Here is a 19,373-nt window from a genome sequence, read left to right as displayed (position 1 = left end):
AATACCTTAGCAAATCCTTCAGGTCCCTCACAAAGGAGAGGTGGCAGAATGGAATTTAACAGATTTTTTCTTTTTATTTTTTTTCAGCTCTTCTCTTTGGGCTGTAAAGCTGTTTCATACACAGACTTGAATGTCATTGCCTGTGCATGCTGCATACACATACCCAATGCTTTTGGGCTCCAGCAGCTTATCCAGAGGCAGTGAAACCTGCCAAGGTTTTAAGCCCAGTATTTGTAGTCATGTTTTCCCTTGGAGTTGATGCTCCAGCAATTACATAATTGAGGACTGTCCCATCTGCTCAGCATTCATCTGCAGGGGTCATTCATCCTACCAGACACTGCAGAACATTAGTGGTTTCTTTAGACTCGTTCTCCCTTCCATCCTTCCTCTTGTGGCTAACACTAATGGAGAGCTGATGACTAAGGACTCTGCTAGGAAAACCTGCATAGGCCTGAAAGCTGACCAGCAAGGAAGGATTGTCTTATGGCAAAAACAGTCCGATGTGTCCTACTGGGTTTGTGAAGTGAGCCCAGTGGGGTGGGATGTTTGAGGCAGGAATGGAAAAGACACATTCAGGACAACACGTATGAGTCTTTAGGTCTCAGAAAGTTTAACCCTTAGCATCATCTAATAGCCATGTCTCGGCAGTGGCCAAAATCGTGTGTAGGGGCTTTGTCTTTTTGGTACAGCACAGCTTACCACTGGCACTGATGAATTGAATCACTTTGTTAGTAGGTGTGCTGCTGCAGCCTCCAATAATGAGCTCTTTATTTCAACATGGCTTGCAACGTGTTTGTGTGAGATGCCATCTGTGCTTGCGCTGCGTTCATTAGGAGAAAAGCATAAGCATCTTCTGGAGTTGTTCAGTATTTCTGTCATATTTCCCTGCTGAGAACCCATCATTCAGTAAAAGGGTGAGAACTTGTACCCAAAGAAAAGCAGTATAACCCCAACAGCTTAAACAGGCCAGAAAAGCCATTAGAGATTGCATGACTGGAAACCATTCTTGGCTGGCCTATAGGAAATCAGCTAGAAGGAATGATCCAGCTACTTCATTGCTGAAAGTTTTTTTGTCATGGCAAAGCACCAAGGTTCCATCCTCTGATCTGACTGTATGTTTTCAGAAAAATAAGAGCAGATTTCAATTTTAAATAGATTTCCAACTTTTGTGCCTGCCTACTATGATTGCACGTAAATGTTCTCCCCAGTTTTTGGCTATAATAGGTGCTGTTAAGATTTGTATGAGCAGAACTGAGCATCTGACCCCTTTAACATCTTCATGTGCCATTATATATGTGTGTAGGCACCCTGGTAAGCAAACAGGCAGCTCACCCAACACACAACAGCAGCAGGCTGTCAGATCCCATGCCGAAAAGGACTGTTCCTACTGGGAGATCCCATGCCCTGGGTTGTATAGAATTTGTGTTTCTGTGCTGCCAGGCCTTTGCTCACTGAAACTGACTTTTAACAAGAAATAGATTCCAAACAATCAAGCCTAATGAATTTTGAATATTATTATGATTGATGCCAAGACAGTTGAACTGGTAATCTAACATCCAGAAGTTAAGTAATGGAGCCTTATCTAAATCATGTAGAGTTGTTATTTAGAATGGCTCTGGCTACAGAGAAAGAGCATTACTGGTTACCCAGAGGGGAGGCACTGTCAAGACAGAGAAAGGGACGATGGAAGGGGAGATTATGAGATACCAATCTGAAAATATTTTATTAGAGAGTGATAGCATATGCAAGCACTTTATTGGTACTATTTCCTAGGCTACGTTTCTTAGGCCACTTTGAAACTTCATTTTTATATTAGCAGGTTAGGATTTATTGGTCAAATCTTCTTCCTACTTTCTGGAGCCAGAAATTGAGCTGATTTGCATTCTCTGTGTCGCCAAACGAGTAGAATCCTGATGGATGTGTTTCTTACATTGTGATGGTTTAACTTAGCCTCTATCTGATTAGTGTTTAGGCTATTAAGTACTTCTTGTAGTATTACCAGCTCACTGCAAAATGATAATGCAGATCAGTCATGGATGATTTCTGTTGCTACTCACAGTCTTTGCAGAGTATGGATTCCCTTTGAAGTTGGAACCAGCTGATAGCTGTGCTGTTTCATGGGTATTGGCACATCCTTGAGCATGTCTGCCCTAAAAACGTGCAGCGTCTCCTACCTGGTGGAAACAAATTGGTCAGCCCATGTGGTGCCTGACAAACTGGCTACATGGTGACAGGAGTTCAAAAGGGTTTAATGCTGTAAGTGAGGTGCCCATATTAGGGCTGTGGAGCAGAAGACCACTGAGGTCACCATCTGCATTGCAGCCCACTGAACCAGCCCAGCACCATTTGCTTTGCAAGCTACAGTTACTCTGCCCCTGTCCCTTCCCAACTGGTGAGCGTGGCCCAAGGTCCTCACAATCCATGTGCTGTGTTCATGTTGGAGATCATGATTTTTGGCAGACCCCTCTCCTAGCAGCGGGTAGCGATGCTCTGAGTTATGGGAAGAGAGAGGAGGAATGAGCTATGGTAACGAACACACCAAATAGATTATTGGCAAACATAATTAAAAATAGATGCACGATTACTCCTCTGTTTCCCTTTTCTTAACCATCCTCTGCATTACCTCTGGCATTTTTAGATGGCAGATAATATAACTGAGAGGACTCTTGGGTACCGGCAGCTCTTGGAGAAGCAGTGATTTATCTCAGGCCTTTTTGAGGTAGCAGAATTTACCTCTAGCTACAGCCACCCCTCCAATTCTGCCCTCCCCCTGTCATTTGCATAAGTAATTGGCAGCTTGTTAATGGCTCATTAGGAATGCTGGAAACCGTGGGATTAAAACACACTCAGTGGAGCAGAAATGAGGGGAAAGGGGAGAAAGGCCACTGTCCCTGCTTGCAAATTATACCACTTGATTTCAAGGCGATTCAGAATTACAGGTCATAAAGCAGCGAGATTGCTAAATGAAGGAAGGAAAAACAATGTCAATGGCAGGCTTTATTCTTAGACTCGTGTTTAAACACAGTACATGCATCTGGGGGGAAGAAACATTCCCTTGCCAAACAGTTCTACTGACAGCAGGAAGGTTTCACCCCCATCTCAGCGTTGTGTTAACCCTGCAGAGCTCTCCCTGCTCCTCAGCAAATCCATCTGGCTCTTCCCATCGCCTCACAGCGGGGACATTTGGTTCCTTTCCCTGCACAAGTCCAACCCTCAGGCAGTGGTGACCTGCATCTTCCCTGCTTTGGGCTGTGTGGGACACCCAGTGCAGCTGTAGGCATGCAGGAGACACAGTGACAGGTCGCTTTGTACCATGTAAACCTTCTGAAACCTTCTACGTACTGTAAGGTGTCTTTGCTCACTGGTGAAGCAGACAGCAGGCTGCCAGGGAGAAATGGTTGGCTGCAGGCTGATGGTGGGTTCAGGTCTGCCATTCTGGGACAGCAGAGCAGGCGTGCAGAGTGATGCATGGTGTGTACAGGGCACATGCAGAGTGCGGACACAATTAAGCTGAAATAGTTGTCAGAAGCTTTTTGCTGCTTGTTAACTGTTTTTAAGCCCATATTGAGCGCAATGGGAACAGCAAAGGCACAGGACCTGAAGGCAGGAGCTGTGCCGAGACTGTTTGCAGGAACATCTTTAGAATAGCTTTGAAGAGGAGGGGGCAACTAAGGCTTCAGCCTCAGCTCAGGGCTGGTACTGCTTCAGGCTTTTCAGAGTCAGGAGAAGAGCTCTGGGATTTTGGAGGGTAATTCTTGAAATGGTGCTGTCAAAGATATAGCTAACGCATTTCTTTCCGATGAAACAGAAAGGAAATTACAAAGTACTGGGGAATCACATCCAGTCACAACGTGCACTTAAATGCAGCTATCTCTAATGTAAACTACTTAGGGACTTACGAGCTTGGCAAGGTGACAGTTGAGGCCATGAACTATGGGACAGCTAATGTTCAGCAAAGCTCAGATCAGTCTGCATGTCAGAATTAATCCCTCTGCTTTGCACAAGGTGCCCAGGAATCTATCAGGACTCACGCACGTGAACTGCCGAGAGGACACAGAACTGCCTCAGTTCTGCTGGACCCAGAGCTGATGGAAGGAAGGAGTCAGGGCAGAGCATTTCCCAGGACCATACAGCTCTTAGGACATATGTTCCTGTGCAGCCCAGCCTGGGATGGCAGCCAGGTCTTCAATTAAAGAAGAGCCCAGGTCATGCAAATCTACAGCAGTCAGGGAATGTGTGTCTTATCACTAGGTCTAGAAAGAGGTGATGTGTTGAGTGCATTCTCCTGGAGAGAAATAGCAACAAGGTTCTCATGGTGGGTAGGGTTTAGGGGCTGCTTTGGGGTGCGATCCCAGAGCTAGTAGGGTTCAGGAAGGAGAATGTGAGACTGCCTACCAACACCCACCTGTTACTGCTTTGAGAGCTGCATTCCCACGCATCCAAAGTTCTCCTGAGGGTTTTTCAGCCCTGCTCTGGTTTTGATTGTCTGTGTTCTCTCTGTATATTGCACTGCCTTTGCTGAACACTGCTGTTCCACTACCTGCAGCAGCACTGCCAGGCTCATCGCGGAAGATGTCTCATCTTCCCTTCCTAATCAGCCGGATGTCATTCAGAAAGCTGGGACAAGGAGAACTCTTTCCCTAGACACCAACTTTCCTTCCTAGCAGACAAACCTAGAGCCTTACAATGCTACGTGTACGTAGCACTTATATAGCTTTACATCTTCAAATTGCTGTACTAGCATTAAGTAATTATCTCTCTCCCTAATGGCCATTAACGCTGCCCTTTCCCCAACCTCCCCCAGCTCTCCAAGGTTCAGCTGTAACACAGCAATGAGCTGCTCCGAGGGAGCGGCTGCTTATCTCGCAGTCTGTGGGCTCAAGCATGTAATGAGGCTTCAGAGCACAGCCCTGGTGCCCTGGAGCATCCCAAACATGTGCCATACCCAACATGTGGTTGTAGCCCAGGTCATGCCCTTGTGAGTATCCGTTAGGAAGCGATGGAGATGATATTGCAATTTGGAGATGGAGACAGACGAAGGCAACTTTGGCAGCTGAGAGGATGCGTGCTGATTGCTCTATTTATTACTAGGATAGTACTGCAAAGTGAAAGAGCGAAGCAGTGGGGAAAACATGTCAATGTGGGCATGGGGAGTTGATCTAGGGAGAGAAAGTTAGAGAGCTAAAAATGTCAAGTGAAGCTCGACAGCCATGGCAATGGGATAAAGAGGCCAGTCTGCAGGTCTGTGAAGCATTAAAATAACAAGGAAAAAGGGTGAGCTTGGCAGCATCAGGACTTAAGAGGGGGAACAGCAGAGGATTTACTTGTATTTACTTGAAAGCAAAACTCTCTTCCACACTGTGTAGTGCCTCTGGGAGAGATGTGTCAGTGCTGCTGTCCGAGGGCACTGCATCTGTAGCAGCCTTGGGAATTGCACCCGAGTGGTGGATGGGATCTCCCAGCATGTGCTCTCAAAAATGTGACACCCTATTGGAGATGCAGAGGATACTTCTGAGGTTCCCACTGATGAACACATCTGAACCACATGTTGTTATCCAAGCAATGCAGGGCGTTGCTTCATTTTATGTTTCCAACCAAATGAATGTACGCATTACTACTGGATTTATTTTTAGTAAGACACGACACTCTCCAGACTTGACAAGTCTCACATGACACTGAGGGTGAAGATGAATATTTGACAGTTGCTGGACTCTACCACATGAGCTTAGCCAAGATTGTGTTGTCACGTTCCTGGGACAGCTATTGACTGTGCATGTCGCTTTACTGGCAATTTGTCACCCAGATGTGTGTGGAGGAGATGAAAGACCTCGACTGCATTATAGTTTATTACAGCTAAGATGGGGTTACTGGCTTCTGTGCTACTTTCAGGGCCACTCTCAAGTGGTGTGACTCAGGGCATTCCCATGCAGGCAGTACTGCTTGAGCTGCTTGTGTAGGCTGAGGATCTGGTTCATAGATTGTGATTGCCACTAGATCGGTTCAAAAGAGTGTGAGATGGGCTCAATGCATTGTGTTAGCTGTAATCTCTGGTGATTCTCCAAGATTCAGGATATTGCAAATGTAGAGAGCTTTGTAATAAGTAATCATCTTGAGACCGCTGGAAAAATAAGAGAGCTAGGGCTACTTAAGGGGAAAAAAATAAGCATTAGCTCAAAACAATTTCTGCAACAATCAAGTTTGATGTATGTCGTGTTCTATCGATAACATTTCCTTGGAGCCCTTCACTAGAACAGAAAGCAACTTGTAAAAGCTAGAAATGAAGGAAGGAGCTAAAATTGCAACCAGGGTTTCAAAGGAACAAAGAAAAGAACATTTCCACTTCCATTAAGGGAGTTCAGAGCAGCAAGCTTTGACCACACCAGCTACGGCGACTCTGCATGGGAAGTGTAGAGCTGCAAGGAGTTTTATCTCCATGCATTGCAGTTCTGAGTATCTCTGCACTTAGGAATGAAAGATGCTCCTGAGACCTTTTGAACTGCTTCTCTCTTTTGCAGCAGGAGGCTGTTTGTGAGGTAGGAGCAGGTCCACAGACCTCTGAGCGCAGTGCTGTGAGCCCAGGTCTGAATGCTGGCAGACCTCAGAGGAATCTGGCTGGTATTCTCCATGCAGAGAACTGCTAAGCATCAGACCCATCTCACAGCCTATTCCAGCACTGCTCCCACAGCACTGTCCCTCCTGCTTTCAAGAAATGGGGCTTGCCTTTGTACTCGCCCCTTCTCATGCTGGTTCAGTTTTAATCAGGCAAAGAAACCTGTGGGAATGTGGAGAAACCAGGAGCTTGGGAGAGTGTTCTGTTTGTAGGAGAGAGATTTTCACTCAAACAAGCATGCAACAATCTCATTATTTTGAGTAGCCACACATATGCAGAAATCCTAGAAATTTTCTCCCCAAAATCCTTCATAGGATAAAGAGAGATTTCTGCCTGTCTGAATCAGCCACAGTGCTACCAGGTTATTAGCAATTGCTGTTTTGGTGTCCATAATGAGGCGAGCAGGCTGCCCAGCAGCACCACAAAAGCCCCATCTCTCATCACCGCTAAGCCCTCAGCCACTTCATCCTCAGCAGAAAGAAGTGCCGGACTGCTGGCTGTGTGGCTCCCTGCGCCGGCTGGGCTTCTCAATTAGCTGCTTCCCCACAGATGGTGCTTCTTGTGTAGGACAGAAGAGAGAAAAAAAATTTGCCCTGCTTAGACACACTTGTTTAGAAATCTCTAGTGAATCTGAAGGTATATCCATCTGCTTTCAAGCTGTTTGCGTGAGTTCACCTGCTGCATTCACGTGCCTACTGAATCATAGGATCATTTGAGTTGGAAGGGACCCTTCAAGGCTGTCTGGTCCAACTCCCCTGCACTGAACAGGGACACCCACAGCTGATCAGGTGCTCAGATCCAGCCTGACCTGCAGTGTCTGCAGGGATGGGGCACCCACCACCTCTCTGGGCAACCTGTGCCAGTGCCTCACCACCCTTATTGTATAAACTTCTTCCTTATATCCAATCTAAATCTCTCCTTTTTTTAGTTAGAAACCATTTCCTCTTGTCCTATCGCAACAGGCTCTGCTAAAATGTCTGCCCCCTTCTTTCTTATATCCCCACTAGATACTGAAAGGCTGCAGACCCTGATGGAGAAAGGACCTTTCTCTCTGAATACTCCAACGGGACTTCACCTTTGGCCTCCTCCATTTCCAAGCTCTCCAAAGAACTGGCTTTCCTACCTCCATTAACCACTGGGCATATCCCTGCATGCACAAGCCTATTCTTTACAAACAGGCCTCCTTTTTGCATTGCGGTCCTGCAGTCATTTACATATTCATAGCACTCTTCAAAAAGGCCTGTAGCACAATTTTACGAGCACAACATCTTTCACACAATTAGGTGATGAGCACAGGCTTGCATTCAGCTTTTAGCAAGCCTCAGCAAGGAGCAGCAAATCCTGCTCTGTATTTCTGGTGGGTGCTGAGGCCCTGCAAAACCCACTGCAGCACCCCGCAGAACACTCTGCTCCTTGCCTTACCTCCTGGTTCATCACTGTAGGGTTTGAGGACACCCTTGGCATTTTGTTGTTTTTTTACTTTACAAGCCCATTTGGGGAGGAGGGGACATCATTTGTCTTGATACATTTCACTCCCTATCCATCGTGCTAACCAGGTGGGACTGGCGGTTAAGCCCATGGGCGGTCGGGGAGGCTGTATCCAACCCAGGTCTTTTGAGCAGCTCCGTGTTGATGTATCTCATGGGGAGGCCCCAAGTCCGTCCATATTCCATCAGAGCTGAGTGCTTCTTCAGGTCCTCAGATCTCCTCATGCCTTTTTCCTCATGCAGGTTGGAGGACACACCATGCTGCCTATCCGCTGGATGCCTCCGGAGAGCATCATGTACAGGAAGTTCACAACGGAGAGTGACGTCTGGAGCTTCGGGGTGATCCTCTGGGAGATCTTCACCTATGGGAAGCAGCCCTGGTTTCAGCTCTCGAACACAGAGGTACAACAGTGCTGAGATACCTCAGCTGGAAATTGTGTTTGTTACCATCTCTCCTTTCCAGACTTCTCATGCACTAATTGTTCCCACCTTGGCACCCATGAGAGTTCCTTACTATGTTGTTTTTCAGGCATAGAGATAAAAATCATAGAATCACAGAATGGCCAGGGTTGGAAGGGACCTCAAGGATCATGAATCTCCAAATCCCCTGTCACAGGCAGGGCCACCGACCTCCCCATTTAATGCTAGACCAGGTTGCCCAGGGCCCTATCCAATCTGGCCTTGATCACCTCTAGGGATGGGGCATCCACAACCTCTCTGGGCAGCTGTTCCAGCACCTCACCACTCTCATAGTAAAGAACTTTCCCCTGACATCCAACCTAAATCTTCCCTCCCTCAACTTAAAACCATTTCCCCTTGTCCTGCTGTTATCTACCCTTTCAAAGAGTTGATTCCCCTCCTGTTTGTAGGCTCCCTTTAGGAGGAGGTCACCCTGCAGCCTTCTTTTCTCCAGGCTAAACAAGCCCAGCTCCCTCAGCCTGTCTTCTTACAGGAGAAAATTATCTCCATTGAGAGCTGGAGAAATTGAGGCATGCAGGAATGAAAGAGCTCTACCAAAGCCATGGGTCATCCCTGGTCTCTGCTTTCCAAATTCCTGACATACCTCCATAATAGCCATCTTGGGTGCTGACGCAAAACACAAATTATTGCTGGGATGTGTGATGCTCTGCATGTCCTCTGCTCTCCTTCACCTTATTTTATACCTGAAGCTCTTACTGCATTCTTCATTTTCTGACAAAGTGTTTGAAGCACGTTAGATGGCACATGGCACACTTCTTTGGGTCTGTTTGTCACAGGGATACCTATTCTATGGTTTGCCCCTGTTCACTGAGGATGGGACCCAAGGGGGGGGATAGTTTGTCCTTGTTATTTCTTTAAGTAATAAAAGCTGCAATCCATCAGTGTAGGGCTGCGCTGTAAAAAAAGTTGAGGGAAGGATGGCTAGCATTAGCAGTGTCAGAGCTGAGGTTTGAGGCACATCAGCAGAAATGCTTTGGAAGATTTTTGCTCGGAATAGCAGGGGGTATGATGGAAGAGGAGCAAGATGCATTGACAGAGCAGTGCGTGGGAACCTTGCAAATTTTCATCCTACTGTGTATCTAATGGATTTCAGAAATTTCACCTTTTGTAATGAGAAACAGACATTTTCTGCTTTCTGGATACAGATCCCTTAATTAAGTGAGTTGCAGAGATGGCAAATCCAAGGTGTTGCTTTACATCTCTAATACTTGCCCATTCGTGTGCTCAATGGGGCCTGACTGTATATCCCAAAGTAGCACACGCAAACATTTTAGAGACACAAACAATGGAATAGACAGCGACAGAACTTATTTGTCACGCTACTTAATGAGCTGCTCTTGCATTTCCCTAGAAAAGTAAATACAAACACAAATGAGCACATGTAGCTTCCTACCCAGGTGAGAGGCATTCTGGAAGAGAGCTCAGCTGCCTCCATGCCTCAGTTTCCTTTGCAGGTAATAGGACTCAGAAATGTACCCCATGTCTTACAGGAGAAGAGCTAGTTAGGATCTGCACAGATGCAGCTGTATTGGTTTTCCTACCATAGAATCACAAAAGCATTCTGGTTGAAAAGACCTCAAAGGTCATCTAGTCCAATCATCAGCTCATCCCCACCTGACCACTGACCAGGTGCCTCAGTGCCAGATCTTTACACTTCCTGAACATCTCCAGGGATGGTGACTCTGCCATCTCCCTGTGCAGCCCATGCCAGTGCAGCACCACTCTTTTGGAGAAGTGTGCAGAGCTGCTGCCTCTACCAGCTCTTGCACACTGAGGCATCAGAGTAGTGGTTCCACAGCCCTACAGAGCAGCTGGCCAAGCACCAGTCCCTTGGGTGAGGCCATTAGCAAGGTGAGCATAATCCCTCCTGCAGGTTCTGCATGGTCTCCAGAACACTTTTAGCAAGTTTGTTCAAGGCTGGCAGAAAGATCCTTTCTCGCAGAGGGATGAGGCAAGGAGCCACTTCATCTGAGAGCCTCAGACAGTGCATTAGCTTCTGTCCATGCCCTTCTGTTGTCCTGGAGAGGCAGGACCCGCTACTGGGCTCCTGTGTACATTTAGGATGCCTGCCAGAAACCATAAGTTACCTTTAACCTCTCCCATATGTCAACACTGCCAACAGCCTTAAAGCCATGCAGGCTCTTCTCCACACTGCATCCTCCTCGGTCCGCTTTAAGCAGCTCCTAATCTCCCCCCTCCGCATTTATTTGCAAGCACTAAGGTGATAAGTATCTGCTGAGCTGTGCAGCAAGTCCATTACTATTCATAAATGATAAATTCCAAACACCCCTCGCTGGGTGGCTTCCCTCAACACACTGCTTGGGCTCTGCGTTTGTCTGCAGAGCGTGGCAGGTCACTCGTGCTCCGCGACGCTGGGACTTATCAGCTCCAACCAAGGAGGGCAGGAGGTAATAGCAGCTCCCTGACAAATCATGCCATGGTTTCCTCTGCATCCATTCCTCCAGTAAGCAAAACACAGACACTTAGGGGATGCCAGTGGCATACTTGTGAATAGCATTTCATGCTGTCCAAGAGCTCACATTTCTCTCATTAGCAGCACTGACCTGATCCAGAGCAGAGCGTTAGCACTGCAGGTCTTTTTTTCTCTAGCAAAGATGTGATATGAGATGAAATGCTATTATTAATTTTTTTTTTTTTCCAGCTGCTTTTCTATTGCAAAATGAGGCAAAGCTGCCCTTGGAGATGAAGGTAGAAAGAGATGTGCTGAACTCTCTCGTAGAACTCTCCTGGGCTTTGCAATGGAAAGGGCTCTCAATTTTCAGGGAAATAAAACTGCATTTCAGCTCTGTAAAATACGAAAATATTAATTTAGCTTGTGAATTTAAAGGCTTTTTATTTTCTTTCTTCAATTATCAGGAAGGTACTGACAACTTCAATTAAAACTTCACGTAATTTGCTTGTGACCTCCTGTCTGGAGGGTGCATTAAAATAGATAGGTGTCAAAAGAGCAAGAGGCAAGGTTGCAGAAGGAAACAAACTTTTCAATGTTAAACCATCATTAATGACTCACAAACAGGTGAGCAACGAGGATTCGTGATCTTCTTGGCTCCTCAGCATTCCCATTCCCTAAATGAAGCCCTGGCACAGGTTCCCCATAGAGCTGTGTATGTCCCATCCCTGGAGGTGCCCAAGGCAAGGCTGGATGGGGCCCAGGGCGGCTCTGAGCTGGTGAGGGCAACCAGACCATGGCAGGGGGTTGGGAATGGATGGGTTTTAAGGTCCTTTCCAACCTAAGCAGTTTTATGATTCAGAATGGCACGACATTAGTCAAGAAGCATCTGGGACAGAACACGATCCAGGACAGGATATCATCCAGGAACTGCCCAGCTTTTTATTCAGTGTTTCTTTTTCTTTTTTTCTTTCAGGTCATTGAGTGCATTACCCAAGGCCGAGTTCTGGAAAGACCTCGAGTCTGCCCCAAGGAGGTTTACGACATCATGTTGGGCTGCTGGCAGAGAGAACCTCAGCAACGGCTCAACATCAAGGAGATCTACAAGATCCTCCATGCTCTGGGCAAGGCCACACCAATCTACCTGGACATCCTTGGCTAGCAGTGGCCACTTATCAAAAGTCCCTGATCCTTCCTTCCGTCCTTCCTTCCCTCTCCCCTTCCCAAGTCCTTTGCCCCTCAGCTCCCAAACAAACATCTTCATATAAACTCAAGTGCCTGCTACACATACAACACTGAAAACAAAACAAAACAAAAAGCAAACCAACAAAATTCCCAGAAAACAAAGACCTGTAAGGCAGTTTGGCTTATATATATTTATAAATATCTCTCTCTATATAACTTCCACACCAATACAGAAAGAAGCTGCTGTTACAGAAAATTATAAGACTTTAAAAAGAAAAAAAAAAGAAACAAGGGAGAAAAAGTACTTATATATATATATATATATATAATTAAAAAAAAAAAAAAGGAAAGAAAGAAAGGAGAAGGTATCTTTCCCCCGAGCAATGAAGCAGTGAGTTGTCATCCTGCTGTGAGTATGGCTCGGGCTGCTGGGCAGGGCTCGAGTCTGGCTATGGCAGCAGTGTTAGCCTGAGTTGGTGCTCTGGGAGGAAAGCCCTGCCCCGGTTGTATGATATGATATGCACTGAATGTGTGAAATCAGTCCTCCCTTCTTGTCCTTGCCTCCCTTCCTTCTTCCCAGCCCACAGGTGATGGGCACAAAGACAGGGCAGTGCCCCTGAACAAATTCTCTTTTACCAAACTTTTCTTCCCTCTCCATCCTTCCCTGTCCCTCTCTGCCTTTTTCTTCCCTTTGACATTTCAGGACAATTTTTCTAATTTGCTGATTCTTAACTGTATAGACTCAAGGCTTTCAAACACACAGTCAAAGGATTGTGGCACCTACGGGTATAACACACCGGGAACCAGCTGCCCACCCGCAGCCAGCGCATCGGATGGGCCCAGCCCTCCCTCCTCCCTCTACAGTGGAACTGAACCCCTCCCCCCTGCTGAGGGGGGTCCTGGAGACCCATTCCTGATTCATCCCAACCCATTGCGGCATGCAAGACAGGAGTGCCATTCGTCTCAGTGCCCAGTGGAGATGGTGAAGCTGGGAGGAACCCCTTAACCCCCCATCCCTGCCTTTTCTCCCCACCCTTCATTTTTGTGGGGCCATGGGATTGGTACCAAGCCACAGCCAAATTAGTGCAAACCCTCAGCAGATAGGGTTGCATCCCCTGTTCCCTGTTTGAGGGAAGGCTGCAGCATGTAGCTGGAAGTGTGCCCGCATCACAGCTGGGCACGCCTTTGGGGTCAGCATATCCCAGTGCCCTCCCTCCTCATCCTCTTCCCTTCCCCATCCCTGCCCCATGCCTTAGTCCAAGCCTTAGGCACAAGCCAGCCTGAGGCCAGGGAAGGGGACAAGGCTAGCGAGATGGCTGGGAACCTCCCAACACCTGCCTGCAGACCCCTTGCAATTCTCCTCACGTCCCCATCCCCTGAAAGGATTGATGCATCTGCCTTTGAGCTGTTGTGAAATGCAGAGGCTGAAGAATAGCTCCACAGGCAGCCCCGGGAGGAGGAGGGGAATGAGGGGAAGGTGCCTCCAGGAGCAGACAGCTCAGCGGATGGCTGCAGCAGCCAGCCTTGCATCTCAATGAGGATAAAGGCCTGACAGGCAGCGACAGGGGGTGCTGGGGACAGCCATGGAGAGGCTGAAGCATCCTCCCTAAAACCCATCTTCCTCATGCAGGATATTATCCTTGTCCGGGGAAAGACTGAGTCAGAAATGAATCTTGCCCATCCAGGCCGGGCTGAGAAAACAAAACCTTCCTTGGGTTGTTTTTTTCCTCTAAATAGTGGAGGCTGAGGGGGAACCTCAGCCTGGCAGATGCTCTCAGGAGGCAGTGAGCAGGCGCCACAGGCACCGTGAAGGCAATTGAGAAGGCGACAATTGCCAGCACAAAAATAACCTGCTCCGATGTGGTTCTCATCTGAAAGGGAATGCAGACAGGGGAGGAGGCGATGGAGATGGGATCTTGACTCCTTCCCCATGGCCAGAGCAGTGTTCAGGGCCAGGATGCAAGGGAAGATGCATGAGTCTGAGACCTTATTACAGCTGGCTACTGAAAGAGAAGATTTTGCATCCCTCCTCAACCTCTCTGTCTCCTGCCTATCTCTACCTCCTACCCTTGGCTCTGGCATGACCTCGCTTAAGGTTTCAAGTGGGGCAGGGGACGCTGCTACAGGGTTTGTGGAGGCTGTGGGTTTAGACTGTGCTTGTGCAAAGAGCACCTCAAGCTCAGAGTGAGAGAGGATGGGTGGCAGTAAAAACGTGCAACCTTCCCCTTTCTGTTAAATCACAGAGAGCCAGTCTCATGCAGCAGAGGCTGGACAGACTGCCACTGGACAGACACCAGCAGCTCACAGCATGGGCACCAAAGGTGGTATGGTCAGGGTCAGGGTGTGAAATGGCAGTCCACACACACAAGCAAGGTGCCATGCCACCCCTCCGTAGCAGCTACTCGCTCTGTTGGGAGAGGATATCTAGTTTTCCTCATCTACAACTTAGGTTCATCCTTGAAGTGAGAAAGATTAGTCGAAAAGTTGCCAGATCTGGCTCTTTTTGTGTGTAGGCTGCTTTGGCTAAAAGGACTGGAGACTATCCAGGGAAAAATACGTGATGGTGGTACTAGCCCAGTGCCTCCAAAAGAAAACTCTTCTCTGGGGCTGCCTGCCCCAAACCCCAAATGGTCTCTTGCTCTTGTGGCTCTCAGGCACAGTGCCAGATTGTGCAAAACCACTGTTTTGTCCACACTCCCCTCTTGCTCTTATGCTCTCATTTCTCTTTCAGCCAATTTCGCTGGCCTTTACACAGGCAGATTACCTAGAGTCACTGTGTTTCCATAGTCAATGCTTATTCCCTTATAACTATTCTGCACAACAGCTATATTCTCCTTTCCCTCCTCCTTTCCTCCTTGTGTCCTCCAACACCATTACACGTCCCTTTGCCAGCTCTTTGTACTCTCCTGACATCGAGGTGAGCTCAGGAGCTGAGCATCACACCTGGATTTGGTGCAACGTGGTTAGGAATAAATGGTCAATGAGAGGCAAGGAGATGGGCCACCAGAAGATGTGAAATGGCTGAGACCAAGGTTCAGGCTGTCTGACTGCTTTACCATTAGCCCCACCAAGTGCAATGACTGCTTTGACAGAAGGTCTTTTTGTCAGAGCTAATCGGGAACAATTGCTTAGAAGAGTAGAATAAGAAGTGCTGCAGAGCTGGCTCCCAGCAGCTGCTGCGTTATGCCCAGTGGGCTGGTGCTGCTGGATGAAGGTTTATTGGTGGGGAGGGAGGGAAGGCTCATTTTTGTTTTGGAGACATGACTGAAACTGCTGCATCCCTTTTTGGTCTGACAATTTTGGATGGGAAGAGGGAAAGTGTCCGTGCTGAGTTCCTGGTGAACCTTGAGACCTCATTTCAAGAAGGACTTTCCCTGGAGCAAAAGTGGAGCTGCTGATCAGCATGGATGACAGTACCTTTCCTGCAGGAAGAGGGGCTCCTGTGGAGGCTCTGCCACTGCTCCACTGCAAGCGGAGGGAGGAAGAAGAGCAGGTTTGGAGGGAAACCCTCACAGAATGCCACAAATCTAAGTGTGGGAAGTATGTGGAGGCAAAGAGAAATGAGTTCACAGTCTCCATTTTGAAGAGACATACTTCCTACAACCTTGTCTGCCACGAGGGGAGAGCTGGCAACACATACAGGTCTCACGCAGGTCTAGGGCAAACCAGACCTTACTACCAGCAACTTTCTGGAGGGGGTTGTTGAAAAGGAGATGGGAGCAGTGTTTGTTTGGGCACTGCTAAGAAGGGGCCACGGAGTCTTCCCCAGCCCAGCAGCATCCTGCTTTCAAGCACCAACTCTGTCATCTATGGGTGTCACTGACATAATGCCTTCTTGGTGGTTAAGGTGCTATATGGTACAGATGGCAATCTCATGCCAGGGCTGCAAACAGTGGGCAGTGAACTTGTCTCCAGTCTTAGGGGTTCATCTGTGACCTGTCTCGTTTCTTCCAAACCGTTTTCCTTCCACCATAATCTATCAGGTTGAGAGACAAAAGCTAAAGCATAGCTAAGGGAAGACATGCAACGATCTGCCAGACTAGAAGCCCATCCTGTCTCTCTCAAAACTTACCATTTGGTCCTCTAAATGTCCCCTGATGCATACATTGTGGGGTCAGAAAAGAGCCTGCACTGCCTCATCTCAAGCCTGCGCCTGTGTCCACGGGGTGCTGAATTGCAGACAGGTGATTCTGAGAACATGTGCTGCAAGACAAACACAAAAAATGTGGAATGCCTTTAGAGAGGCTGCTTGTTGAGAGACATCATTAGCTTTGAGCTGTCTGCTTGTCCCCAGGAGTGGGTGGAACAAGGTGAGAAAATACGTGGGGAAATAAAAAAGCCAAGGGAAGGGAAGGGCTGGTTGTCGAAGGCGAGTATCTTGGGCTGGGAAATTGAGACTGGTTTCGGGAGTGTGGCATAGAATTTTAAGTAGCACAGTGGTTTACAAGCAGAGAAAAGCAAAGGAAAACAGCAACATGCTAGAGCACCACGAAAAGCTAGCTGTAACACAGGGCAATCCTGGTTAAAAAAGGAGAGAGAAACCAATAAAAGCAAGGGACCATTTATCCATGCAGAAAACAAAACAGCCAAGGTTTACGCTTGTTTGTGATTATTTTCTTTTTCCGGTACCTAAATACAACTGTAAAACAGCATTAACAAGTTATTTTTTGAGACCATAGACTGGAACATGGTAATACATGAGCTGGTTTCTTTCATGTGAAAGGCTATTCCTAGAAATCAAGTGCGTGAGGTTCCCTGAATTCCAGCTATGGCTCAAAGAATGCAGACCTGGGTCACTGCAAGCCTACAAAGCCATAAGTAGTTCTGAACACCTGATCATCAGACATTCATGTGCAAATCTGCATGGAAACAGTGATCTGTTTATTAGTATCATTTTAAAAAGTTTTATTGAATTGGGCTCCATTTTTCCCCTATAGAATGTCTACATCCTTTGCCCCACTGCGTGTTCAACCTGGGGATACAAAGGTGTAGCAGAAATGCTAAGTCATGGCCTGAAGCAGTGATTGAGCACCTGGTGGGAAGGTAGGGCCAACCCAAGAGAGCTCAGGTGCATGCAATGCAATGCAATGCAATGCAGCTGAGAGACCAGAAGGGGTGAAGGCAGGATCCACCCCTTCCCCAACCTTATTTAAGGGTTGGCAGTGGGGGTAGGGGTATCTCACTGGAGATCCCTGCCCACTGGAAGTCTTCCAAAGGTAAGCGGGTTATTTTTTATTTTTTATTTTTTATTTTTTTCTTTTGTTTCTGTGCCTACAGCTGCTACATTTGGGCTTGTTCTCATTTGCTATAGCCTAAAATTGTGCTGTCTTGCTATTAATGCTGTATTTTCCATCATGTTATAGCTTTGCCTTACAAAAGGCAAAGCAGATAGCTAAGTATTTGGTGAATTATGCCTATCTGTTGAGAGGACAAGGAGAAACTGTTTCAAACTACAAGAGAAGAGATTTCTGTTGGCTACAAGGAAAATGGTTTGGTTTTTTCGTTTGTTTGCTTGTGGGTTTTTTGTTTGTTTGTTTTCCAATGAAGATGGTGAGGCAGAGGTTGCTCAGAGATGTGGTGGGTGTCCCATCCCCAGAGACACTGCAAGTCAGGCTGGACAGGGATCTGAGCACCTGATAGGCTGTAGGTGTCCCTGTTCAGTGCAGGGGAGCTGAACCAGATGGCCTTCATGGGTCTCTTCCCAATTCTATTCTATGATCCAGCCAGGAATCAGCTAAGCTAGTAAAGCCATTGCGCACACAGTGTGCTTCTGTAACAGCTGTAGGTGTGTTCTCTTGTTGTAAAGCAGTGGTGAGCATAAACAAGAAGCATAAATGGGCTGCTGGCTGTGATACTATGCTACAATGGCTCCTTTGATAGCCAGAAGCTAAGTACACCAACAGGGCTCCTCTATGATAGGCACAAGCATACTTCAGCAAATCCCAGAAAGGGTTGCTCCCTATTGTAATGCAGTGGCTTTCTGGTGGAAAAGTATATGGCCTTGGAACTGTAGCATATAATGCAGCTAGTCTCCAAAGGAGTATCAAAAATAGAGAACTCCAGACTCTGCTTTCCACAAATGGTCAACCTTGATGAACTTTCAGGTTCCTAGACTCTTGCATCAGTAACATTTAAGGCTTATTTAAGCAGCTGTGAAGTCCCCCAAAATGGGAATGTCTCCTGTATTGCCTTTGCCATTCACACTGCATGTGGGAATCTCAAGCCTGGTGAACGTTAGGAGTCTTCAAACATTCATTCAGACTGGCAGTGTCACGAGTGACACAGAGGCTGTCAGTTGCTGTTGCAAGAGGAAAGCAGGAGCATTCAGTCTCTTCTGTATGTTTCTTATTTCCTCCCAGTACACTACTGAGCAGTGAAACAGCTCCCTGAGAGGAGTGATAGGAATCCCATTGCTTGCAACTCTGAAAAACTGAACCAAGAAAAGGGATAAGAGACCAAAGAGGAAGAAAAGAAAACAATCTTACTGCTTCTTTATTTCATTTTTTTTTTTTCCTTCCCCTTTTTCAGGGGCTGAACTAACCGAGCTGATAAGTTGCTTTCATCTCAATGTCTTTAATTTCTCGCAAACCTAATCTGAGAGGTCTTTTCACATGGAAGGAATGAGCAGTGTCTCCTCTTCCTTCTGCTAACCCCACAATATTAGCATATCTCCATGGACAAAGGAGGCACAACATCTCTAACTTCCTCACATCATCGGGAATCCTCTGTGGGAACCGATCTCCTGCCCTGCACAAGTGACTGATCCTACAGCTAAAAACTTGAGCAGTTGTTCAGTCGGGGTGTTTAACTGCACAACTACTGCTTTCTTAGGACAAGGTCCCAGCAGGGGAGGACTGAAATACCTCTAAAGAAAATCATAGCTCCGGGAGGTCCAGATATATATGGTTTTTTGCACGCTTTCTCTCTCTCTCGGCTGGTTTCCAACCTCAACAATCTATATTGCTTGATATTTAGATAGCTGAGTTGCTGCATTCACTCCCTTTTGAGAACAGAGGGCTGGTGAAGCTGTTTGATTTCGAAGTGGTAGGCAAGATAAGACTTCTCCCCTGCCCTCTTCTCTTTCTCCCTGTGCAGCTCCTGTCCTTGCAGTTCTCAGGACTTGACTAGCAGTTTTTAAATGAAGCGAAAGTCTTAATGTGAGGTGAATCCCGAGACCACAAACAGTCTGGACTTCAAACAG

At 47.1% G+C, this 19,373-nt stretch overlaps 2 protein-coding genes across 7 annotated transcripts in view; one reads left to right on the top strand and one right to left on the bottom strand.

The window, feature by feature from the left end:
• The window catches only part of NTRK3 (neurotrophic receptor tyrosine kinase 3), a 182,366-nt gene extending 165,640 nt beyond the window's left edge, over positions 1–16,726 (top strand). For 4 of the 5 annotated variants that reach the window (XM_052672170.1, XM_052672167.1, XM_052672168.1 and 1 more), the window contains 2 exons: positions 8,341–8,499; positions 11,964–16,726. In XM_052672170.1, the coding sequence (XP_052528130.1) occupies positions 8,341–8,499; positions 11,964–12,149 (345 nt within the window). In that variant the 3' untranslated portion in view covers positions 12,150–16,726. Of the gene's footprint in view, positions 1–87; positions 309–8,340; positions 8,500–11,963 lie in introns of those variants that run through there. The other variant, XM_052672169.1, reaches the window with a different exon arrangement.
• AGBL1 (AGBL carboxypeptidase 1) overlaps positions 16,262–19,373 on the bottom strand; it is a 478,919-nt gene continuing 475,807 nt past the window's right edge. For both annotated transcript variants that reach the window (XR_008203809.1, XR_008203808.1), the window contains one exon: positions 16,262–16,375. The gene's annotated coding sequence lies outside the window, so the exon portion shown is untranslated. The remainder of the gene's footprint in view (positions 16,376–19,373) is intronic.

Source organism: Tympanuchus pallidicinctus, unplaced genomic scaffold (assembly GCF_026119805.1).
Source record: "Tympanuchus pallidicinctus isolate F22 unplaced genomic scaffold, pur_lepc_1.0 scaffold12, whole genome shotgun sequence".
Lineage (NCBI taxonomy): Eukaryota > Metazoa > Chordata > Aves > Galliformes > Phasianidae > Tympanuchus > Tympanuchus pallidicinctus.
This window is presented reverse-complemented; position numbering and strand designations above follow the sequence as displayed.